This window comes from Uranotaenia lowii, chromosome 2 (genome assembly GCF_029784155.1).
Source record: "Uranotaenia lowii strain MFRU-FL chromosome 2, ASM2978415v1, whole genome shotgun sequence".
NCBI lineage: Eukaryota > Metazoa > Arthropoda > Insecta > Diptera > Culicidae > Uranotaenia > Uranotaenia lowii.
Window position 1 is genome coordinate 2,776,640 of NC_073692.1, and position 26,599 is coordinate 2,803,238.

General features: G+C 31.3%; 1 protein-coding gene across 4 annotated transcripts in view; it reads right to left on the bottom strand.

Moving 5' to 3' along the window:
• Positions 1-26,599, bottom strand: part of LOC129749194 (voltage-dependent T-type calcium channel subunit alpha-1G) — a 144,633-nt gene that overhangs the window by 92,574 nt on the left and 25,460 nt on the right. For 3 of the 4 annotated variants that reach the window (XR_008737949.1, XM_055744120.1, XM_055744118.1), the window contains exons 6-10: positions 16,485-16,526; positions 8,777-8,898; positions 8,559-8,713; positions 5,189-5,281; positions 4,880-5,121 (exon numbers count right to left, since the gene is read on the bottom strand). Coding sequence is in view for 3 of the 4 variants with exons in the window: in XM_055744120.1 (XP_055600095.1) it covers positions 4,880-5,121; positions 5,189-5,281; positions 8,559-8,713; positions 8,777-8,898; positions 16,485-16,526 (654 nt within the window). In the remaining variant the exon portion in view is untranslated. The remainder of the gene's footprint in view (positions 1-4,879; positions 5,122-5,188; positions 5,282-8,558; positions 8,714-8,776; positions 8,899-16,484; positions 16,527-26,599) is intronic. The other variant, XM_055744119.1, reaches the window with a different exon arrangement.

Genomic DNA, 26,599 nt, shown 5'->3' on the forward strand with positions numbered 1-26,599 from the left:
TCATTTTTGTCATTTTTGTCATTTTTGTCATTTTTGTCATTTTTGTCATTTTTGTCATTTTTGTCATTTTTGTCATTTTTGTCATTTTTTTGTCATTTTTGTCATTTTTGTCATTTTTGTCATTTTTGTCATTTTTGTCATTTTTGTCATTTTGTCATTTTTGTCATTTTTGTCATTTTTGTCATTTTTGTCATTTTTGTCATTTTTGTCATTTTTGTCATTTTTGTCATTTTTGTCATTTTTGTCATTTTTGTCATTTTTGTCATTTTTGTCATTTTTGTCATTTTTGTCATTTTTGTCATTTTTGTCATTTTTGTCATTTTTGTCATTTTTGTCATTTTAGTCATTTTTGTCATTTTTGTCATTTTTGTCATTTTAGTCATTTTAGTCATTTTTGTCATTTTTGTCATTTTTGTCATTTTTGTCATTTTTGTCATTTTTGTCATTTTTGTCATTTTTGTCATTTTTGTCATTTTTGTCATTTTTGTCATTTTTGTCATTTTTGTCATTTTTGTCATTTTTGTCATTTTTGTCATTTTTGTCATTTTTGTCATTTTTGTCATTTTTGTCATTTTTGTCATTTTTGTCATTTTTGTCATTTTTTTGTCATTTTTGTCATTTTTGTCATTTTTGTCATTTTTGTCATTTTTGTCATTTTTGTCATTTTTGTCATTTTTGTCATTTTTGTCATTTTTGTCATTTTTGTCATTTTTGTCATTTTTGTCATTTTTGTCATTTTTGTCATTTTTGTCATTTTTGTCATTTTTGTCATTTTTGTCATTTTTGTCATTTTTGTCATTTTTGTCATTTTTGTCATTTTTGTCATTTTTGTCATTTTTGTCATTTTTGTCATTTTTGTCATTTTTGTCATTTTTGTCATTTTTGTCATTTTTGTCATTTTTGTCATTTTTGTCATTTTTGTCATTTTTGTCATTTTTGTCATTTTTGTCATTTTTGTCATTTTTGTCATTTTTGTCATTTTTGTCATTTTTGTCATTTTTGTCATTTTTGTCATTTTTGTCATTTTTGTCATTTTTGTCATTTTTGTCATTTTTGTCATTTTTGTCATTTTTGTCATTTTTGTCATTTTTGTCATTTTTGTCATTTTTGTCATTTTTGTCATTTTTGTCATTTTTGTCATTTTTGTCATTTTTGTCATTTTTGTCATTTTTGTCATTTTTGTCATTTTTGTCATTTTTGTCATTTTTGTCATTTTTGTCATTTTTGTCATTTTTGTCATTTTTGTCATTTTTGTCATTTTTGTCATTTTTGTCATTTTTGTCATTTTTGTCATTTTTGTCATTTTTGTCATTTTTGTCATTTTTGTCATTTTTGTCATTTTTGTCATTTTTGTCATTTTTGTCATTTTTGTCATTTTTGTCATTTTTGTCATTTTTGTCATTTTTGTCATTTTTGTCATTTTTGTCATTTTTGTCATTTTTGTCATTTTTGTCATTTTTGTCATTTTTGTCATTTTTGTCATTTTTGTCATTTTTGTCATTTTTGTCATTTTTGTCATTTTTGTCATTTTTGTCATTTTTGTCATTTTTGTCATTTTTGTCATTTTTGTCATTTTTGTCATTTTTGTCATTTTTGTCATTTTTGTCATTTTTGTCATTTTTGTCATTTTTGTCATTTTTGTCATTTTTGTCATTTTTGTCATTTTTGTCATTTTTGTCATTTTTGTCATTTTTGTCATTTTTGTCATTTTTGTCATTTTTGTCATTTTTGTCATTTTTGTCATTTTTGTCATTTTTGTCATTTTTGTCATTTTTGTCATTTTTGTCATTTTTGTCATTTTTGTCATTTTTGTCATTTTTGTCATTTTTGTCATTTTTGTCATTTTTGTCATTTTTGTCATTTTTGTCATTTTTGTCATTTTTGTCATTTTTGTCATTTTTGTCATTTTTGTCATTTTTGTCATTTTTGTCATTTTTGTCATTTTTGTCATTTTTGTCATTTTTGTCATTTTTGTCATTTTTGTCATTTTTGTCATTTTTGTCATTTTTGTCATTTTTGTCATTTTTGTCATTTTTGTCATTTTTGTCATTTTTGTCATTTTTGTCATTTTTGTCATTTTTGTCATTTTTGTCATTTTTGTCATTTTTGTCATTTTTGTCATTTTTGTCATTTTTGTCATTTTTGTCATTTTTGTCATTTTTGTCATTTTTGTCATTTTTGTCATTTTTGTCATTTTTGTCATTTTTGTCATTTTTGTCATTTTTGTCATTTTTGTCATTTTTGTCATTTTTGTCATTTTTGTCATTTTTGTCATTTTTGTCATTTTTGTCATTTTTGTCATTTTTGTCATTTTTGTCATTTTTGTCATTTTTGTCATTTTTGTCATTTTTGTCATTTTTGTCATTTTTGTCATTTTTGTCATTTTTGTCATTTTTGTCATTTTTGTCATTTTTGTCATTTTTGTCATTTTTGTCATTTTTGTCATTTTTGTCATTTTTGTCATTTTTGTCATTTTTGTCATTTTGTCATTTTTGTCATTTTTGTCATTTTTGTCATTTTTGTCATTTTTGTCATTTTTGTCATTTTTGTCATTTTTGTCATTTTTGTCATTTTTGTCATTTTTGTCATTTTTGTCATTTTTGTCATTTTTGTCATTTTTGTCATTTTTGTCATTTTTGTCATTTTTGTCATTTTTGTCATTTTTGTCATTTTTGTCATTTTTGTCATTTTTGTCATTTTTGTCATTTTTGTCATTTTTGTCATTTTTGTCATTTTTGTCATTTTTGTCATTTTTGTCATTTTTGTCATTTTTGTCATTTTTGTCATTTTTGTCATTTTTGTCATTTTTGTCATTTTTGTCATTTTTGTCATTTTTGTCATTTTTGTCATTTTTGTCATTTTTGTCATTTTTGTCATTTTTGTCATTTTTGTCATTTTTGTCATTTTTGTCATTTTTGTCATTTTTGTCATTTTTGTCATTTTTGTCATTTTTGTCATTTTTGTCATTTTTGTCATTTTTGTCATTTTTGTCATTTTTGTCATTTTTGTCATTTTTGTCATTTTTGTCATTTTTGTCATTTTTGTCATTTTTGTCATTTTTGTCATTTTTGTCATTTTTGTCATTTTTGTCATTTTTGTCATTTTTGTCATTTTTGTCATTTTTGTCATTTTTGTCATTTTTGTCATTTTTGTCATTTTTGTCATTTTTGTCATTTTTGTCATTTTTGTCATTTTTGTCATTTTTGTCATTTTTGTCATTTTTGTCATTTTTGTCATTTTTGTCATTTTTGTCATTTTTGTCATTTTTGTCATTTTTGTCATTTTTGTCATTTTTGTCATTTTTGTCATTTTTGTCATTTTTGTCATTTTTGTCATTTTTGTCATTTTTGTCATTTTTGTCATTTTTGTCATTTTTGTCATTTTTGTCATTTTTGTCATTTTTGTCATTTTTGTCATTTTTGTCATTTTTGTCATTTTTGTCATTTTTGTCATTTTTGTCATTTTTGTCATTTTTGTCATTTTTGTCATTTTTGTCATTTTTGTCATTTTTGTCATTTTTGTCATTTTTGTCATTTTTGTCATTTTTGTCATTTTTGTCATTTTTGTCATTTTTGTCATTTTTGTCATTTTTGTCATTTTTGTCATTTTTGTCATTTTTGTCATTTTTGTCATTTTTGTCATTTTTGTCATTTTTGTCATTTTTGTCATTTTTGTCATTTTTGTCATTTTTGTCATTTTTGTCATTTTTGTCATTTTTGTCATTTTTGTCATTTTTGTCATTTTTGTCATTTTTGTCATTTTTGTCATTTTTGTCATTTTTGTCATTTTTGTCATTTTTGTCATTTTTGTCATTTTTGTCATTTTTGTCATTTTTGTCATTTTTGTCATTTTTGTCATTTTTGTCATTTTTGTCATTTTTGTCATTTTTGTCATTTTTGTCATTTTTGTCATTTTTGTCATTTTTGTCATTTTTGTCATTTTTGTCATTTTGTCATTTTTGTCATTTTTGTCATTTTTGTCATTTTTGTCATTTTTGTCATTTTTGTCATTTTTGTCATTTTTGTCATTTTTGTCATTTTTGTCATTTTTGTCATTTTTGTCATTTTTGTCATTTTTGTCATTTTTGTCATTTTTGTCATTTTTGTCATTTTTGTCATTTTTGTCATTTTTGTCATTTTTGTCATTTTTGTCATTTTTGTCATTTTTGTCATTTTTGTCATTTTTGTCATTTTTGTCATTTTTGTCATTTTTGTCATTTTTGTCATTTTTGTCATTTTTGTCATTTTTGTCATTTTTGTCATTTTTGTCATTTTTGTCATTTTTGTCATTTTTGTCATTTTTGTCATTTTTGTCATTTTTGTCATTTTTGTCATTTTTGTCATTTTTGTCATTTTTGTCATTTTTGTCATTTTTGTCATTTTTGTCATTTTTGTCATTTTTGTCATTTTTGTCATTTTTGTCATTTTTGTAATTTGTTTTATTTTTTGTTTGCATTGATTGCTGCTTATTTTTGCATTTTTGAATTTTTTGTTATTATTTTTTTTCATTGATTTTCTATTTTTGGGTTTTTGCTCAACTGGTAATTTTTAGCCGTGGATACCAGATAAAGCTCAACAGTTAAATTTTTCAGCATGAATTTACAAAATAAGTTTTTTAATCCATCACAGCCAATAAATAGAAATTATAAAGATTATTATTTTAATACGCTGAAAATGAAAATAAGAAAAAACGTTACTTCTGGATTTTAAAGTCTCATTCAAATGATGTTTCGATTTAAATTTAACTGAAAAGCTTATATCATTCCGAAATGTAATTTTCTGTACTCGACATTACTTGTTTGGATATTCGTCTATTGAACTTTATCAAACAGGAGCTACTAGGAGTCATGTGCAAAAAAATAACCACATAACATTCATACTTATACAGTCGTAACTTCTTAATGATTCGCCTCTTTAATCGTCTGTATAGATGTCCAATGTATTTGACAATCTCGGCATAGCAAGTTGTGGGTTCCGAGTTGTTAGTGCTTGAAGCTAGCGTTGAAGTTGAAGTAAATCTGGCTCTTTCTTGACGCATCCGCTCCATTTCACGCTTCTTAGTTTCCGAAAATTGCGTTGCAATTACGACTAAGCATAAATTTATCATGAAAAATGACCCAATCTGAAAAAAGAATAAAAATTCATATGTAGAGCTATTTCTTACATGTTTATGACTTCATTTTACGTACCACAATAAGTAGAACAAAGTATATCCAATCCCAGAAACTATGCGCATCCTGAACGTAATACATGATATCAGTCCATCCTTCAAGCGATATAACCTAAAATAGGAAAATAATATTTATTAAGAATATGTTTTCCGATGCCTTTTGGATCACCAAACATCAGTGAATAATTTAAGATGATTTATTCGATTCCTTAATAAGCGCAACTCGTTTCAACTTTATATGGAAATTGGTATTACACTAGTTTACAGCATTTTTGAACTTAGTAAACTGAAGATCATTTTTAATGTAAAATTGGGCGCTGAATCCGAAAATGAAATTCAAAAAAATCTCAGGAGAACCGTTTTTGAGTTCGTCTGAATACGAAATTTTGGAAAAATAAAAAAAGTTCTTGTACTTAGATGAAAATATCTCGGACGACATATCAGTAATTTGAAATCCCTCTATTGCAAATTGAAGGTGAATAAATTTGCTATCGATCATTTGATTTCTGTTTTTGCCTATGATCAACAGTATTGTTGATATTAGTGACTTTATGATAGGAAAAATTATACAAAACGCATTTTTTTAGAGAAAATTTTGTTTCAGCAAAAGTTTTAGACTCGATGGTAATATTTAAAAAACCTGATTTTCGTCTGCGCTTAAATGTCAATTTAAAACAAAGATTTCAAGTGGTTATTTATCAAAATCGGTTGAAAATTGAAGAAGTTATGGCTACTTTACCATAACAGTATTTTTTGTAGTTTTTAATAATTTAACGAACCGCAGTACACTCATCATAGTATAGGAAGAATGGAACATGATAAATCTCACTCGCTCCAAGTCAAAATTGTTTATTAGCTTACCAAAAATTCACATGCCAAATTTCAGGAAGATCTGACCATAGGGAGGGGTTGCTTGAGTCTCAAACGTGAATAAAATTTTAAGATTCAAAAGATCAACAATACTGTTGATCATAGACAAAAACAGTGTTCAGATGATCGATAGAAAATTTATTCACCTTAAATATGCAAAAGAGGGATTTCAAATTACTGTTATGTCGTCCGAGATATTTTCATCTAAGTACAAGAACTTTTTTTATTTTTCCAAAATTTCATATTTGGAGGAGCATAACTCAAAAACGGTTCTACTGAGATTTTTTGGATTTCATTTTCGGATTCAGCGCCCAATTTTACATTAAAAATATTGGTCAGTCAATCAAGTTCACGATTTTTTTTTAAAATTTTGTAAACTTGTGTTATTGGTTATTGTAGGAAGTGATAGTGCTAAAGAGAAAATATTTAGGGCTAAATATTTGTGGAGTGTGTATTCCCAGATTTAGATATTGAACCGAACCCTTGTAGCAAATTAGAGAAGTGGTATAAATGGTTTATGAGAGAAAATGCATGAGCGAGAGAGTTGTGGTATAATTTCCGTTTCGGTAAAAAAAAGGGAGAGCGAAAAAATCAGTTTGAAGAAGGAAGTCATTAGTGAAAGACGTGAAAAACTAAAAGTAGTGGAAAATTAAAGAAAAGGTGCAATCTAAAAAAAAGAATGGAAGCAGCTGAAGGGATGAATCCCGCCGAACACGACAGTTATGTCTATTCTTAACTATTTCATGAAAAAGTTATAACCATTTCAAAATAAAAAAAATTTAATCTATTGAAAAGCATTGATTGATGCTTTTGCATCATCTATATATTAAAAGCAATTTCTGTGGGTTTGTTTGTTTGTTTGTTTGTCCTCTATAGACTCAGCCGTCTTAAGAGCTAGAGAGCTGAAATTTGGCATGGATGCTCATTAGTACCAGGAATGATGAAAAATGTTTTTAGATTTTCAGGTGACCCCTTCTGAAGGGGGTCGTCCATACAAGACAAATATTGTTTTTGCGATATTGACGTTACTTTTCGTCGGATTTTGTGCAAAATTTGCAAATGAGGGTTTTGCGAGATGGCCAATCGATTTCAGGCATTGCATTTTGGATCAGGGTTCGGCAAAAGGGGTCGTCCATATCAACTGTTTATTGTTTTTGCGATATTGGCGTTATTATACATCAGATTGAGATGAAACTTTGCACAAAGTAGTTTTGAATGACGAGCAATCAATTCGAGATGCTAAATGCGGAGTCAGGGGTCGTCCAAAGGGGTCGTCCATATTAACTTTCAATATCTTAGTGATATTGGCGTTTTCATACATCGGATGTGGATGAAAATTTGCACATAGGAGTTATTAGGGACGAACAATAGATTTCACTTATCCAAATTAAAGTCAGGGGTCGGCCAAAGGGGTCGTCCATATTAACAATTCACTGTTAATGCGATATTGTTGTTATTATACAACGGATTCAGATGAAAATTGGCACACGAGAGTTTTGAGGGACGGGTAATCTATTTCAGGTATTAAATCCAGTGTAAGGGGTCGGCAAAGGGGGTCGTCCATATTAACCTTTCCATATTTTTGCAATACCGTCGTTATTATACATAGGATTGGGATGAAAATTTGAACACGGTAGTTTTCAGGGACGGGCAATCGATTTCAGATGTCAAATGTTTTGCCAGGGGTCGACGAAAGGGGTCGTCCACATTAATTAAATTTCCACTGTTTTTGGCAATATTGACGTTATAATGCAATAGTTTGTTAGGAAATTTGCACACGGGAGTTTTGAGGGAAGGGTATTCGATTTCAGATATCAAAGATTGTGTAAGAGGTCACCAAATGGGGTTTATTTTTTTGGCAATAATTGCGTTGTTATGCAACGATTGAGTCGAAATTTATACACGGGAGTTTTCGCCACGGTCAATTGATTCATGATTTCAAATTAAGTAGCAGACTCCAGAAAAGTGATCGTCTAATATTTTTGCGATTGCTACTTAACAATGTATTCGGAAGCGCATCTGGAAAATGCTTGGCAATTGACTTTCATACAAACTGTTCATAACATATTCCAAGCTTCAAGCGAAACGGGGTTCGTATGGGATCAGCTAGTTATTTATATAAATCTACAAACTCATTGGGTATGCAAAGCAATTTTTCGTGACTTTTTATTTTCATCCTACGGAAACAGCTTTCAAATAAGAAGTCAAAAAAGCTAATATTAAAAAAATATATTTTGAATTTTTTTCTTCTATAACATCAAATATGTTGTCTGAAGTACAAGTAAGATTTGTGGTTTGTTCATATGAAATGTACTGCAAAACCAAGAAATATTTGAAATCCAAAGTTATATTTTTATAAACTTTTCAATACGATTCTGGTGATTTATGAATTGAGAATCTTGTATTCTTGTCCTTCATTTAAAAAAAGCCCTTTATTTCTCACGAATAAGACCATTTGTAATTTTTCTACATTATCTTAGATATGTATTTTTAAATAAGTATCATATCAAAAAACTTACCAAAAAAATGGCAACCCATGCCAAACCGATGTTGTCGAAGGAAATAGTCCCTTGAAATGGATTGTTGCCTAGTTGAGTACAATTGGTATAATATTGATTCCAATTTACACAAGATCTTGAAGTTGGTAAATTTTCGGAGAACGGCACTGCTGAATCTGGAAAATATATATGATTGTAATATTTTTTTTTTCTTTGGATTGATCTGTGAAAGAATTCACCGTTGCATATCAAAGGTCCAATTCTAAAAGGCGGTAAGTTTTGACATAGATGCATTCCAGAATCATCCGGCTTTGAACAAATGTAATCCTGCTCCTTTGAAAACTCGTAATAAAAAGATATGCTGCAATAAACATAATAATAAATAAAGAATAGAGTAGAAATTATTCATTTTATGCTTTTTAAACGAGTACATCGGAAAATTTTGCGGTTCATGCAATTAGTAGTTCCATTAGGTTAAGTAATCGGAAGTGGCACTTTACACCAAACACACTGACTCTAATATAAAATAATGTAAAAATTATTAAGTCCAGAGCACCAATGGTGCTTTTGATGGTATGAGGTCTTAACAGCTTCGCTTCTTATATATTGTAATATATTTCATTACCATACAATTCAATGAAATCTCAAAATTTTAAGTTCCCGGTTCAAGTAAATATGACATAGGTATTTATTTATAATAATTCTCATTCAAATTGTATACTGTTCTATATTATAACACGCCAGGAAAATTCTTTGAGGGTTGTATCCTATTTATACTTTGGACTACCACCAACACATATTTTGGACTACCTCTTACTTATTTAAATGTATAAGTTTTGCAACGAGTTGAATGCAACTAACGGGCAACTTACGTATCGTAGTATTTGTTTTTCTTTAATATCAAAATAGACTCAAAAATTATAACTTGTTTACGCTGCTTTAGATGGATTTTTAAACTGCGGTTTTCGGGCCGTATATTTTTCGAAGTGCACCGTTGAGTATAATAAGTAATTAATAATAACTTTGGTCACATTTTCAAATACAACGAGAAAATGGGATTGTTTCTATTCCAAAAATTACTTAAGATTCATCCAATAAAAATAATCAGTAAAACTACATATTAACTGCTTTATCTCATGAATAAAAAACCATATTCAAAAAGAAATCATTTTACAATTAATTAAATAAATCATGGTGTCTGTGATATTTGTCATTTTTTTTTGTTCAATTATAAAATTTTCAGAGCACATAACTGTAATTCTTTAAGCTCAATTTTTACTTTTGATTGAACCTTAAGCTATACCGTCAAACGTTACGATTCTCATTAAAACATTCAAAATTCGAGCAATAGAGGTCCAAATTTAAAAATCTCATAATGTCGTTTAAATATAAGCTTTTTAGTATGACGGTAGCTACCATGATATCATCAAACGAACTTGATATGGGTTTTAACAATAAAAATAAAAAATTAATGGAATAATATTTTATTCGAAAGAAACCCTTTTGAATCTTGTTTCCACAAGGTGGAATATGATTGTTTTACAACAACTGTAAAATTTCATCAAACATTCAGTGAGTAATTTTTTTTGTGACGATTTTTATCCTCAAATTTATGAAACACCCTATTGCTTTCTCATATATGTATGTATCATTTTTAGTGATAGAAAATGTTTAAAATTTAGTTCGAACAACAACAAAAGTTACTGTAATTAGTCATTAAACATATCTGACAAATCTAATAATTTTCCTAAAGCTGATAGGTAAGAATAGATAAAATGACAGCCTTTTCGAAAAGCTTAGCATCGCAATTAATCAAAGATACAGTTTTGTTAGAAAACAAATCCTTTGAATTAAAACTCTTGCGACTTATTTGATTTTGTCTGTGTTATTTTTAACATTTTTTTAAGGTACATACATATATCTTAATTTTCAAATGAATACTTCCTTGAATGTAAGGAGCAATATAAAATTTCAAGTTGACATGCAACTAAGAATTTTAGAAAATATTTTTTTCGATGCCAGGTGACTCAAAAAACAAAAAATGTCGAGATTTCGCCTGTTTTAATTGCTTGGAACTTTTTAAATTATCCTAAAACTTCACCAAAGCTTGTTTCAGCTGTTCTATAAACATAGTATTCTTTTTTCAAAAATTTCGTTCATTTTATTTGTTCAATTTCGTTCATTTGAAACGGCTAAGACCGCTGGTTTCAAGGAGCCAAACTCTTGTTTTTGTATTCCCGATCTATTTTTTTCAAATCAAAATCGAAGAAAGAATAAAGTAAAGAGGAAGAAGATTTATATACGAAGATCGATAGCTGTAAAAAAAAAACGTACGTTTCGAACAGGATGAACAAAGAGTATTTTGTATATTTAAACTGATTATATATTCAAAAAATTTGTTTAAATCAAAGAAAAAAGTTTCTTTATTACTTTTTAATTTTAGATGACCAGATCAGATGAACTTTCAGATAAATCAATCAAATGCAATGTGTGCAACAAATGAATATCATTCAATATATCTTGTGAGTTTCTCCATGATACAGAAGGTATATTTAAATGCCTGTTTGGTTTTTTTGGTTATTCTCATAGTCCATTAATAAAGTGTAGTAGGAATTTGATGGTTTGGATGAAATTCTGGTAAGTTTTTCAATGTGTTTAAGTATAATTTTATGTTTATCCTGAATGTGAAATCAAGAGAAAAAAAAACTTTTATAGTTATAAAAACGCTAAACAAAGCTTTGGTGAAAATTTGGGAAAATTTTTGAACCTTGGGTGCAAATTGTACGATAATAAAACAATTCCCCTGATAAAAATTACAAATAAATTTAAAATATTCACTGATTGTAAGTCACCAGGTTTTTCAAAACATGTGCATGGTTTAATATAAATGATTTATCTCATCTGCGAAATTCGCTGAGCATGAGTAAAGAAAAATTTGTCGAAAAAGTTTACTTTAATAAGTAATACATTATTCATTCATAGAATGCAAAAATTCAAGAAATGAAATGGAGAATTAGGAATATTTTATTCATTTGTCTATAAGCTTTATAACTTGCAAGCTTACAAGAAATAAAATTAAAAGTGGCTTGATTTTTTACAAATCAAAAGTATCTTTTGACACTGAAATATTTTTTCAATAAATTTATTTCCCAAGTTCTGGTTGAATATTTCATTTTGAAAATTTTGGGAAATCGTGAGCCAGCAAAAATGTAGGGGAAAGTGGGGTATCGTGGTCCATGGGACAACGCGTAATATGCTTATTTTATTAAACTTGCAAAAAAAAAAAATTACTTACAAAATTAAACAAGCACCCGCAAATTGCATCACTGAGAAATCTAAAGTTCATAATTAAAATATGCTCATATGCTTAAGATCTTCATTTTGGCTCTTTCACATGCAAAAGGAATTTTTCATTTAAAAAATATCAATAAGCTAATCAACCGAAACCAATTTGCAAATCATAGTTTGTGGGCAATCATTAGCCACATAATGTAGAGTATCGTAGGCCAATTATATTTTTGTGTTTTTATTCAAATTTATAACTTAAAATATATTTTTCATGTCTATGAAGTTTTCTGAAATGAAGAGTTATGAATTTTAGTGAACGTGAAGAGACGAACTAAAATCCTATATGAGGAATTTTGGCAAAACTTATGCGAGCCAGGTTTTTGAATCAATTTTATTATACATAATTCTCTATTTTGTTTCCTCACCTGACATTGCTTTAGTATAACTGAATAAATTATGAAATTACACTTTTGGATGACCTCATAAACTTTGCGTGTGATTCGGACAATTTGGATTTGTTTCGATTCCCCACCATTTTTCAAAATAAAAAGAAAACTTTTTATTGAAACAATCAGAACATTAGGAAATTAATTTATAAAAAAAATCAATTTTATTACAAATGATACGTTAGGAATGTAAGAAACCATACTTTTAATCTATTTCATTTTATCTTATATAAGTAGGACGTTATGGAGCAAAGTAAAAAAACGGCAAACGATATCCCACTCTCCACTACCTGATAATTTTTTTTTAAATTTGGAAAATAATTATTTTTTCAAAGTACACATGAAAATTCTGACTATTATTTCAACCGCAAGAATTCAGAATCAGAATTCAGAATCAGAATTCAGAATCAGAATTTTTTTTTTATTTTTTTTATTTTTTTTTATTTTTTTTTTTTAGCATTCAGAATCAGAATTCAGAATCAGAATTCAGAATCAGAATTCAGAATCAGAATTCAGAATCAGAATTCAGAATCAGAATTCAGAATCAGAATTCAGAATCAGAATTCAGAATCAGAATTCAGAATCAGAATTCAGAATCAGAATTCAGAATCAGAATTCAGAATCAGAATTCAGAATCAGAATTCAGAATCAGAATTCAGAATCAGAATTCAGAATCAGAATTCAGAATCAGAATTCAGAATCAGAATTCAGAATCAGAATTCAGAATCAGAATTCAGAATCAGAATTCAGAATCAGAATTCAGAATCAGAATTCAGAATCAGAATTCAGAATCAGAATTCAGAATCAGAATTCAGAATCAGAATTCAGAATCAGAATTCAGAATCAGAATTCAGAATCAGAATTCAGAATCAGAATTCAGAATCAGAATTCAGAATCAGAATTCAGAATCAGAATTCAGAATCAGAATTCAGAATCAGAATTCAAAATCAGAATTCAGAATCAGAATTCAGAATCAGAATTCAGAATCAGAATTCAGAATCAGAATTCAGAATCAGAATTCAGAATCAGAATTCAGAATCAGAATTCAGAAACAGAATTCAGAATCAGAATTCGGAATCAGAATTCAGAATTCAGAATCAGAATTCATTGCTCGCTCATTCTTTTCTGCTCTTCATCATCGAACTTTTTTTTGACCTGAAGGTTGTGTGTGCGCTCGTTTCGAAAACTCCTCGGGTTGCAGAAAGAGTTTGCAAAATAACAAATGTGCACACACCCGGGCTCAGTGGGAGCTCTCCGGGAGCTTCTGGGGAGGTTCTCCGAAAGTTGGCATGTGCGCGCGTGGTGTCGTGTATGAGCGAGTATTTTGTGCTGCCGAATCGGCATTTCTTGGTTAGTATAGTATCTGTCAATGGAAATAGTACTTGTTAACATGTAATAGTTAACATGAAATAAAGCATGGATCATCTTAAATCTGGATGCACTGTTTATTGTATCATAGCGCTTCTAGTTGTCGGATCTGTAATGTTTTGACAGCACTTTGTTGTGGAATATTTCCGCTATCAGTGCTGATAATTTCATTACGATTAGTTTTGTTTCAAAAAAATTACACGTGAATCAACCATTTGCAGCTTTCTCAAACGTTTCCGTGAGATGCATACTATCGATCGGCAGGTTCATACCAAACGTCATAGTGGAACTAAGGATAGGAAACTGCATTTGAAGGTGCAGCTGCGGACGAAATACCCCGGTTTTTGTTACAAACGATACCATGGACTCCAAGATGTAAAAGGAAACGTATTCTTCCGTACATTAGATCTCATAAAGGACCAGTAAAGTTTTGGTCGGATTTGGCAAGCTGCCTCTGAAGCAGAGAGGTACTACAGTGCGCAGTGATATCGCAACAAAGGGGTGGATTTTGTCGAAAAGGACATCAACCCACCCAACTGCCCTCAATTCCGCCTAAATGAAACATATTAGGCAGTTGTCAAGCAGAAGATTAAGGAGAATGGTGGGACCACTCGGGATGCAATAGGTGGTAAAACAAAATGGCCGCTGAGGTCAGTGAACAGGGTGTCCAAACTATGATGGGTGGTATTCGACGAAAATTTCGAAATTTCATCAAAACCACATCGGAATAATTTATTATTTTTCCTTTAAAGTGCAATGAAAAACCTACATTTTGAGTATAAAACATTTTTATTTCGTTTAAATTGCTCCGAGATAGACCCGTTTTAATGCGTCCAGATGTAAAATGGTCTATATGCTTAAGTAAATTTTCGGAAAAAATTGTTAAAAATTTAAACTGAAAGCGCTTTATGGGTGAATCATTTCAATAAATGTCATAGTAACTGTAAATAATAAATAGTTCTAGTTTTATTTTTAATTTACTATTTCACATGAACTATTACATGGTAACTAGTATTATTTACCATTAACAGTTACTATGATATTCATTTGAATAATTCACCCATAAACTACTTCCATTTTAATTTTTTTTACAATTTTTTCCGAAAATTTACTATTTTATGTTAACTACTATATGGTACAGTTAGTATAAAGCGGGCCATAGACTACACAAATGGCTTGAGCAAATTCGATGATTCCACGACGATTGTTTGATTCTACACTCGCCCATACACGATACAAACATATTTCACGCGAGCTCAAACGATTGCTGGCGGAAACAGCAATAGCAATAACAAAAACCCTCTCCACCCCGGCTGGGGCTGAGTAAATGGCCTGAGTTTTGTACAAGCAGAACCATACACCATGCCACAAAGGGTTGATTGTACAAAAAATTTCAATCCCGACCGATTTCACTCAAACGGTTTGTGCGGTCATTTAAGCAGTGCCATACACGATGCAAATCGTATTCGCAGCGACAAAATTTCATCGAATCTCATCGCATTTGAACAAATGTGGTGTAGTCTGTGGTCCGCTTAACATTCACATTCATTATTCTAGCGCCGATCCATTTGCGCTGCGTCTGACGCAAGCCACCTTACCTAGTAAACACCAATCATGCAACACAAATTATCGCTCATACACGCCACGCACGCGCGCCCATTGAAACTTCTGGTGAACCTGCCCGGGGAGCTCACGGTGAGCTAGCGCGCATGTGCACTATCAATCGCACACACAATTTTTTGTTACGGGAAAATTCCTCAATCGGGCACGTGCACGATCTCCCTGCTCAATTTTTTCGGTTTGCGTTTTGCTCTCAAATTACCCGTGAGGATTTTGAAGAATAAATGATCGCGTGAGCAAAGAATGAAAGGGTGAGGAAAATTTTTTTCGTGCTCATTCGACACACTCGCGTGTGTTGATCCCTGCTCCGCACTAAAATATTCGTTTTTTATAACTAACATGGTTGCATAAAAACCTGCTTTTCCTACCGAAAAAAACATCGAAAAGTAACTAGTACTTTTTATACTAAGTTCAAAATGGTAAAGATTGTAAAGAAAAAATTTCAATCTTTTTCTTCAGGTTTAAAAAATTGATTTTGAAGGATATTTTGCAGTATTGCAAAAAAAAAATTGTGTGCAACTCGTTGCAAAACTCTATTATTTCATCCCTCGTTATTATTATCCAACTCGGCAAGCCTTGTTGCATGTAAGCCTCGTGCTATAAAAATATACTTTTGCTATTTACTGCATAAATGACTATTTCATCAAACCATTTATGATTTTGAATCCTTTGTCGCATTTGGGTTTCACAATATTATTTTCTGATAAACTGATTTGTTACAAATGCCTTCGTGTTTTTTTTATTTTCATTCGTCGCCAAAGGTCGGCATAAATATTGAAAACCTTTTTATATGTATTTCCTGCAATTCTATAATTTGCTATGCTTCTATTTATTGAAGTTCGTATTTGGTTTGTATTGTCAGTGTTGATGAAAGTGTGATTTTCAAGCATAAGGTTTCAACTGTCTTTTCTCAAATGGAATGAGATTGGATTTGGAGATTGGAGTTTTTATGAAAACTTGTGCTTGATTTATTATTGTAGTACATTTGAGCGTTGATTCATTAGATATCAGAACTAATGGATGAAGGTATACGTAGAAGCTTATAAAAATAAAACATATAATAAATCTATTCTAATCAGTGCATTTGAGCAAATCAAAATATCTTGACTACTTCAAATTATTGAGAGAAATATCAAAACAGTGGATAGATGACAGAATACATTGAAACACAGTTTCTAAGAGACACGTTAATTGAATGACCATCGTCGATGATAAAATTTCTTACGAATTAACGCGAACGCGAACTCTGTATTCATCGGGGATCAGCCTGAAACAAAATTTTAATAATGAAAATGAAATAAAAATCAATATTTTTCTACCATGATCGAAAAACGCAGCCGATAATTTTGTCGATTGTTTTTCTTTCTATGACATTATTTAAATAAATGATTTTAATGCGGAATAACTAAGGGAATCCAACCAATTAACAGTCATTAAGAAAATTATTTGATTGGAAATGGCCCAGTAGATATAGCATTTCTACTGGTCAATATTAAATTATTGGTAATTTCCTGTTTTGTGAATTTGAAACAACTAGATAGTTTATTTACCTCATAAGATCCGAAAATTATAAATAAAATATAAAAAGCTGTAATAATTTATTTTCTCACGTCAACATGTTGCAATATGAGAAACCACAAAAAGTGTACTAATTTGGTAATAACTTTCGAAGTATCTTGTTTCCAATCTAATTATATAACAACATCTGTTAAGTAGATATGGACCAGCAGTTATTATAGATTCTACAGGTTCATCTTTCATGTTTGATATTTCAATTCATTCAAATGTTAACTTGAATATTAAAAAAAAGATAAATTAGACTTAGCATACAAAGTGTTTAAAACAGGTCCACGAGTGATATGTAAATATACATTTATCTCGACTTATCAGACTTAAACTAAAATGCGCTGCACCTTTTTGATATGAGGTCAATACGAGAAGGACTTATTCAACGTTCAAATCAAATTGAATCTCAGGAAGCAGTCATGCAATGTGTTGGTGATCGTATTATAATAAAATCTGAATTTAAAAATCTGATTCGGAATTCTTATTCTGAATTCTGATTCTCAATTCTGATTCTGAATTCTGATTCTGAATTCTGATTCTGAATTCTGATTCTGAATTCTGATTCTGAATTCTGTTTCTGAATTCTGATTCTGAATTCTTATTCTGAATTTTGATTCAGAATTCTGATTCTGAATTCTGATTCTGAATTCTGATTCTGAATTCTGATTCTGAATTCTGATTCTGAATTCTGATTCTGAATTCTGATTCTGAAATCTGATTCTGAATTCTGAATTCTGATTCTGAATTCTGATTCTGAATTCTGATTCTGAATTCTGATTCTGAATTCTGATTCTGAATTCTTATTCTGAATTCTTATTCTGAATTCTGATTCTGAATTCTGATTCTGAATTCTGATTCTGAATTCTGATTCTGAATTCTGATTCTGAATTCTGATTCTGAATTCTGATTCTGAATTCTGATTCTGAATTCTGATTCTGAATTCTGATTCTGAATTCTGATTCTGAATTCTGATTCTGAATTCTGATTCTGAATTCTGATTCTGAATTCTGATTCTGAATTCTGATTCTGAATTCTGATTCTGAATTCTGATTCTGAATTCTGATTCTGAATTCTGATTCAGAATTCTGATTCTGAATTCTGATTCTGAATTCTGATTCTGAATTCTTGATTCTGAATTCTGATTCTGAATTCTGATTCTGAATTCTGATTCTGAATTCTGATTCTGAATTCTGATTCTGAATTCTGATTCTGAATTCTGATTCTGAATTCTGATTCTGAATTCTGATTCTGAATTCTGATTCTGAATTCTGATTCTGAATTCTGATTCTGAATTCTGATTCTGAATTCTGATTCTGAATTCTGATTCTGAATTCTGATTCTGAATTCTGATTCTGAATTCTGATTCTGAATTCTGATTCTGAATTCTGATTCTGAATTCTGATTCTGAATTCTGATTCTGAATTCTGATTCTGAATTCTGATTCTGAATTCTGATTCTGAATTCTGATTCTGAATTCTGATTCTGAATTCTGATTCTGAATTCTGATTCTGAATTCTGATTCTGAATTCTGATTCTGAATTCTGATTCTGAATTCTGATTCTAAATTCTGATTCTGAATTCTGATTCTTAATTCTGATTCTGAATTCTGATTCTGAATTCTGATTCTGAATTCTGATTCTGAATTCTGATTCTGAATTCTGATTCTGAATTCTGATTCTGAATTCTGATTCTGAATTCTGATTCTGAATTCTGATTCTGAATTCTGATTCTGAATTCTGATTCTGAATTCTGATTCTGAATTCTGATTCTGAATTCTGATTCTGAATTCTGATTCTGAATTCTGATTCTGAATTCTGATTCTGAATTCTGATTCTGAATTCTGATTCTGAATTCTGATTCTGAATTCTGATTCTGAATTCTGATTCTGAATTCTGATTCTGAATTCTGATTCTGAATTCTGATTCTGAATTCTGATTCTGAATTCTGATTCTGAATTCTGATTCTGAATTCTGATTCTGAATTCTGATTCTGAATTCTGATTCTGAATTCTGATTCTGAATTCTGATTCTGAATTCTGATTCTGAATTCTGATTCTGAATTCTGATTCTGAATTCTGATTCTGAATTCTGATTCTGAATTCTGATTCTGAATTCTGATTCTGAATTCTGATTCTGAATTCTGATTCTGAATTCTGATTCTTAATTCTGATTCTGAATTCTGATTCTGAATTCTGATTCTGAATTCTGATTCTGAATTCTGATTCTGAATTCTGATTCTGAATTCTGATTCTGAATTCTGATTCTGAATTCTGATTCTGAATTCTGATTCTGAATTCTGATTCTGAATTCTGATTCTGAATTCTGATTCTGAATTCTGATTCTGAATTCTGATTCTGAATTCTGATTCTGAATTCTGATTCTGAATTCTGATTCTGAATTCTGATTCTGAATTCTGATTCTGAATTCTGATTCTGAATTCTGATTCTGAATTCTGATTCTGAATTCTGATTCTGAATTCTGATTCTGAATTCTGATTCTGAATTCTGATTCTGAATTCTGATTCTGAATTCTGATTCTGAATTCTGATTCTGAATTCTGATTCTGAATTCTGATTCTGAATTCTGATTCTGAATTCTGATTCTGAATTCTGATTCTGAATTCTGATTCTGAATTCTGATTCTGAATTCTGATTCTGAATTCTGATTCTGAATTCTGATTCTGAATTCTGATTCTGAATTCTGATTCTGAATTCTGATTCTGAATTCTGATTCTGAATTCTGATTCTGAATTCTGATTCTGAATTCTGATTCTGAATTCTGATTCTGAATTCTGATTCTGAATTCTGATTCTGAATTCTGATTCTGAAATCTGATTCTGAATTCTGATTCTGAATTCTGATTCTGAATTCTGATTCGGTATCGATTTTCGACTGTTAAATATGTTTTTTTCCGGGGTAAATTTTTCGGCTATCAGTCAACTTAAATAGCAAAGACGACTATTTATTTAAGATCCAACGTTTCGATCCTTATAGGATCATCATCAGGGACTGTAATTTTATTATATGTTAACACAGTTTTATACATTAGTTCACTTATTATGAAATTGCTTACCGAAAAAATGTCGTCTTTTTGTTTTGGATTGATTCGGCTGATCAGATAAAGATGTCTTGTATATCTGTTACAATATTTTTCAAATTAATTTGGATGTTGTTGGAATAAATGTTGTGTTCACTTACTGTGTACAAAGTTTTGCGGTTGAAAAACCGTTTTGTCCTACAATTTTTGGATTTATATTCACCAGCTTCTGAAAGTTGTCACACAGTTTTCACTTTCACATTCCAACTGTTTTTTTATCTGATCACGACGAGTGTGTATTAGGTGGTGTCTATTACATGTTGTTGGGTGTGTTTCTGTATTTGTGTTTTTATGTTGTGATTTAATTTTTCTTATGTTACATATTGTTCTAAAAATATTTCCGTATGTGGAATGTATGTTTTCGGTGTCTTTTTTTGAATTGATCGCGTTTTTTGTAGTTTTTATGTGGCAACATTCCAGGATCAGCAATTTGCCTTCGTTGTCACATCTGTCGATGATTTCTGCTTTGTCGATATCGAACAGATGATCCATAGCTGTTTCATGCTCTAAAAGTGCTGTTTGTTGGCGAAGTTGCTGAATGGCGTAGTCCTGTTTCGTATAGCCTATGTCCCACAGACGTTTAAGTTCATTTGTCTGTGTTCTATGTTGTGAGATCCGCTGTTTTAATTTTCTTGTTGTGCATCCAATGAATGGAAAGCCGAAGGAACCGCAGAAGGAGAAAATTGCACGGCCTGTTATATTGGATGCACAACAAGAAAATTAAAACAGCGGATCTCACAACATAGAACACAGACAAATGAACTTAAACGTCTGTGGGACATAGGCTATACGAAACAGGACTACGCCATTCAGCAACTTCGCCAACAAACAGCACTTTTAGAGCATGAAACAGCTATGGATCATCTGTTCGATATCGACAAAGCAGAAATCATCGACAGATGTGACAACGAAGGCAAATTGCTGATCCTGGAAAGTTGCCACATAAAAACTACAAAAAACGCGATCAATTCAAAAAAAGACACCGAAAACATACATTCCACATACGGAAATATTTTTAGAACAATATGTAACATAAGAAAAATTAAATCACAACATAAAAACACAAATACAGAAACACACACCCAACAACATGTAATAGACACCACCTAATACACACTCGTCGTGATCAGATAAAAAAACAGTTGGAAAGTGAAAGTGAAAACTGTGTGACAACTTTCAGATGCTGGTGAATATAAATCCAAAAATTGTAGGACAAAACGGTTTTTCAACCGCAAAACTTTGTACACAGTAAGTGAACACAACATTTATTCCAACAACATCCAAATTAATTTGAAAAATATTGTAACAGATATACAAGACAGCTTTATCTGATCAGCCGAATCAATCCAAAACAAAAAAAAGACATTTTTTCGGTAAGCAATTTCATAATTAGTGAACTATTTTATAAAACTGTGTTAACATATAATAAAATTACAGTCCCTGATGATGATCCTATAAGGATCGAAGCATTGGATCTTAAATAAATAGTCGTCTTTGCTATTTAAGTTGACTGATAGCCGAAAAATTTACCCCGAAAAAAAAAAAAATTCTGATTCTGAATTTTGATTCTGAATTCTGATTCTGAATTCTGATTCTGAATTCTGATTCTGAATTCTGATTCTGAATTCTGATTCTGAATTCTGATTCTGAATTCTGATTCTGAATTCTGATTCTGAATTCTGATTCTGAATTCTGATTCTGAATTCTGATTCTGAATTCTGATTCTGAATTCTGATTCTGAATTCTGATTCTGAATTCTGATTCTGAATTCTGATTCTGAATTCTGATTCTGAATTCTGATTCTGAATTCTGATTCTGAATTCTGATTCTGAATTCTGATTCTGAATTCTGATTCTGAATTCTGATTCTGAATTCTGATTCTGAATTCTGATTCTGAATTCTGATTCTGAATTCTGAAACTGAATTCTGATTCTGAATTCTGATTCTGAATTCTGATTCTGAATTCTGATTCTGAATTCTGATTCTGAATTCTGATTCTGAATTCTGATTCTGAATTCTGATTCTGAATTCTGATTCTGAATTCTGATTCTGAATTCTGATTCTGAATTCTGATTCTGAATTCTGATTCTGAATTCTGATTCTGAATTCTGATTCTGAATTCTGATTCTGAATTCTGATTCTGAATTCTGATTCTGAATTCTGATTCTGAATTCTGATTCTGAATTCTGATTCTGAATTCTGATTCTGAATTCTGATTCTGAATTCTGATTCTGAATTCTGATTCTGAATTCTGATTCTGAATTCTGATTCTGAATTCTGATTCTGAATTCTGATTCTGAATTCTGATTCTGAATTCTGATTCTGAATTCTGATTCTGAATTCTGATTCTGAATTCTGATTCTGAATTCTGATTCTGAATTCTGATTCTGAATTCTGATTCTGAATTCTGATTCTGAATTCTGATTCTGAATTCTGATTCTGAATTCTGATTCTGAATTCTGATTCTGAATTCTGATTCTGAATTCTGATTCTGAATTCTGATTCTGAATTCTGATTCTGAATTCTGATTCTGAATTCTGATTCTGAATTCTGATTCTGAATTCTGATTCTGAATTCTGATTCTGAATTCTGATTCTGAATTCTGATTCTGAATTCTGATTCTGAATTCTGATTCTGAATTCTGATTCTGAATTCTGATTCTGAATTCTGATTCTGAATTCTGATTCTGAATTCTGATTCTGAATTCTGATTTTGGATTCTGATTTTGAAATTTTAGTCAGAATCCTGATTCCAAATCCTGATTCTGAACTCTGATTTCTTATTCTGAAATCGGATTCTGAATCCTGATTCTTTAATTAATCGGCCTTATCGGTGTAAAGTGCTGTCCTTTTAGTAGGGACATCTAAAGGTTATGGAATTTTATAGATGGATAGAAGGTTAGATGACATGAAAGATGGTGAAAATGAGCGGGTAAAATTTATTTAGAAGCATTATCATCAAATATCAAATTTTTGTTTCGCACGGGCCAACTACTATGAAGTGGTAGATACAGATAGTGTTGCATCTATCAGCACACATAAGTATTCCAAGCGTGGTTTGCCCCACAAGCGAACGAACTTCGCACTGCAACTTTTCCCGCTTGTGAGGCGAATCACGCTTTGCCTACTAATGTGTGGTGGTAGATGCAATACTATCTGTATCTACCATTTCATATTAGTTGGCCCGTGCGGAACAAAAATTTGATATGTGATGATAATGCTTCTAAATAAATTTTACCCGTTCATTTTCACCATCTTTCATTTCATCTAACCATCTATCCATCTATAAAATTCCATAATCTTTAGATGTCCCTACTAAAAGGACATCACTTTACACCGATAAATTAAAGTAACAAACATAAAATTACGGCGATTAATCACTTCATAGAATCCTGATTCAGAATTCTGATTCTGAAATCTGATCCTGAATTTTGATCCTGAATTCTGATTCTGTATCCTGATTCTAAATTCTGATTCTCATTCTGGGATTCAACGGTTAAAATGGTTTAAAATATTTATAGTGATCCTTAAATAACAATATAAAGATTTCTGACTGATTCTGAATTCTGATTCTGAATCCTGATTTTAAATACTGAATCTCTGTTCTGAATCCTAATTCTGAATTCTGATTCTGAATCCTAATTCTGGATCCTGATTCGGGATTCTGATTCTGAACTTCAACGGTTAAATTGGTTCAAAATTTTAATAGTGATTCTGAAATGACACTAGAAAGATTCATAATGATTCTGAATGCGCTGAGTCATCTCGAGAAAACATTCAAAAATAACGATTGTGTCAACTACATTCGAAAACCGTTTTTATAACTACAGACAAAAGACAAGTTAACTTAAATCACCGAAATATTTATATATGTACCGTAATTATTGTTCTAATGAATCTTTTTTCAAAAGTATTTGCAGTTTGTGCCTAAAGTTTGTAAACAATAATAATTCTAAGCATCATTCAGCTTATTTTCTTTTTTAAAGGATGTTTCATTATATAAGGTATGCTCACTGTTCCTATTGAACTCTTTCAAGAAAATTTTGATATCAATTACTGCTTACTAAATTGAAACATGAGTTTAACATATTTTTCTCTCATCAGAGAATTCACAGAAACATTATAAAAATTACAAAATAAGTTCATTAAGAAAAATCCAGAATAGTATGGAAAGTTAGTCAAAAAGAATAAAAAAAATTACAAAAACTATCAAACCAAGCATCGAGTGTGACCACCTCTTGTATTTTCGAGTACAAGTGAGCGTCACTACGTCCTTAACACTGTGTAGATCTCCTTGTAATTGCATTCACAGTTAGGGACAAAAGTAAGTTATCAAGAACATTTCTCATCATAGTTGGACAACAGTGATTAACTGTATGATAAATGACTAATTCTAGAAAATTTGAAAGAAAAGTAAGAGATAACATATTATCAATAGAGGAAAGAAGGACTAAATGTGCATTAGAGTGCCCCTAATGACTCGATCAGGCTTCCGAAAAGTACAGCTTTGCTATGACAGCTTTTTTCTTGCCAAACAAACTGTCTCGGTTTTCCTTACCACTCGGTTCGCTGCTGTACCGTCGGTAACGAATCGTAATGCTTCGGCTACATCGCACACGTGCGAGAGGCGAGAACCCAGGCTGTATCTGAACAATCTGCTCAAAGCATGCGTTGCCGAAAGTGTTGTGCTTTAAGCTGTAGCGAACCCAACCGACAGTTCGGTTTTCATCCCTTCATGCCTCCTGTTTCGAAAATAATTTCATCCTAACTGTCGGCTGCAGGGTGTGACAGTTTGGGCAGGACTGTAACGGGTGAATGTCGTGCCCATACCGTACCCATGCCTGGTCGTATGCGCTGTTGCTCGGTTTCGAATAGATCGAACGAGCCATCTATTCGCACCGCAGTGTCCGAATTCGTGATTGGGGTGATCACCACCCGCAGTAGCTTCAAGCAAAAGGAAAATACGTTCGTTCGAAATCAACTCAGCCCGAGCGAATCTTGGCTACAGTCGGACGGAGTAAGTAGTACTGTCATGTGAAATTCAACGCATTGAAAACTGTCACGAAGATTTTCCCAAAACTGTCACGAAGCTTAAAAAAAATTCATACCCACGAACAAACTCTCGCATGAGGTAAAATAAGCCATCGTTGTACATCGCACGACCGCTCCTTTTAAAAATGTCGGGGGAGAAATATTCGGGAAGCTTTCATCGAGGTGCATGTGCGACATTCGCAAGAATACTGTCGTTCGCCAGTACTTTTCGGAAGCCTGGACCCGACATTTGAAAAAGTTATGCGCTGCAGGCTTAAATTGATCCTAGGCCTAGTACAAGGTCTCATGCCAAATTTGGGCCAGATCGGATCACGCACGGGAAGGAATAACTTTAATTCCCTTCGGCCGATTTGTTTTGTTTTTTTTTTTTTTTAAAGTCTAAAATATGAAAAATATTTTATCCGAAGACTACATTTCGATTCGCGTTAAGATAAAAAAGTTATTAAGCATAAAAAGGTATCTTTTTTTAAGGGTAATATTCAGCACTATTAATGAGAGACTCCAGTTTCATGGTAGCTGGGCAACAAGTTGAGAAAGTGGAGTGCTTCCAGTATCTTGGTAGCCAGATAACGCCTGATGGTGGTACCAAGAAAGACACCGAAACCCGGATCAGAAAGGCCCGTTTTGCATTTGCAAGTCTCCGAAACATCTGGCTGTCACGCCAGATCTCTCTACGAACGAAAATCCGAATCTTCAACTCAAACGTCAAATCCGTATTGCTGTACGGGTGTGAAACTTGGTGCACATATGCGGTGACGACGCGAAAACTGCAAGTATTTGTAAACCGCTGCCTGCGGAATATCATCCGCGCTTGGTGGCCTGGCAACTGGATCTCGAATGAGGAACTACATCGCCGGTGTCATCAAAGGGCGCTAGAAATCGAGATTCGGGAACGTAAGTGGAGATGGATTGGGCACACGCTGCGAAAAGATGAAAACGAGATTTACAGAGAGGCGCTAGATTGGAATCCAGGAGGTCATCGAAGCCTAGCCTCTGAAATCCGAACTGTCGACGAGAATCTTGACTGGGACCAGGTGAAGACGCTGGCTCCGGATCGTCAACAGTGGAGGTCTTTTACCACGGCCCTATGCACCGGAGGATCGGCGCGGGATCATTAAGTAAGTAAGTAAGTATTAACAAGAGACACTGCTTCGAACATTTTGATGCAGCATTAACAGTAATGAATATCAACCCAAAAAAAGTTACCCCATTTTTAAAGTCAATTAACTTTTTTATCATAAGTCGAATCGTAATGTAGTCTTCAGATGAAATGTTTGTCATATTTTAGACTTTAAGAAAAACCGTTTTTAAAAGAAATCGGCCGAAGGGAACCAAAGTTATTCATGAAAAACTGGTTTTTCATGTTCCTCCCGAACAAAATGTCCCAAAATCCCATACAAACTTTAGGCTCGTTGAGCGACCCCTTCCCGTGATCCGATCTGGCCCAAATTTGGCATGATACCTTGTACTAAGCATAGGACCAATTAAAGCCTGCAGCGCATATCATTTAACAAGCTTGAAATTTCTCATACAAATTTGAGGCAGTCTAATGCGCATATTAAGGAAAGTACTCATTTTCTCATTTATTCCTATAGATAGGAGTCTGAAAACCATTTTCACATGAGCGGA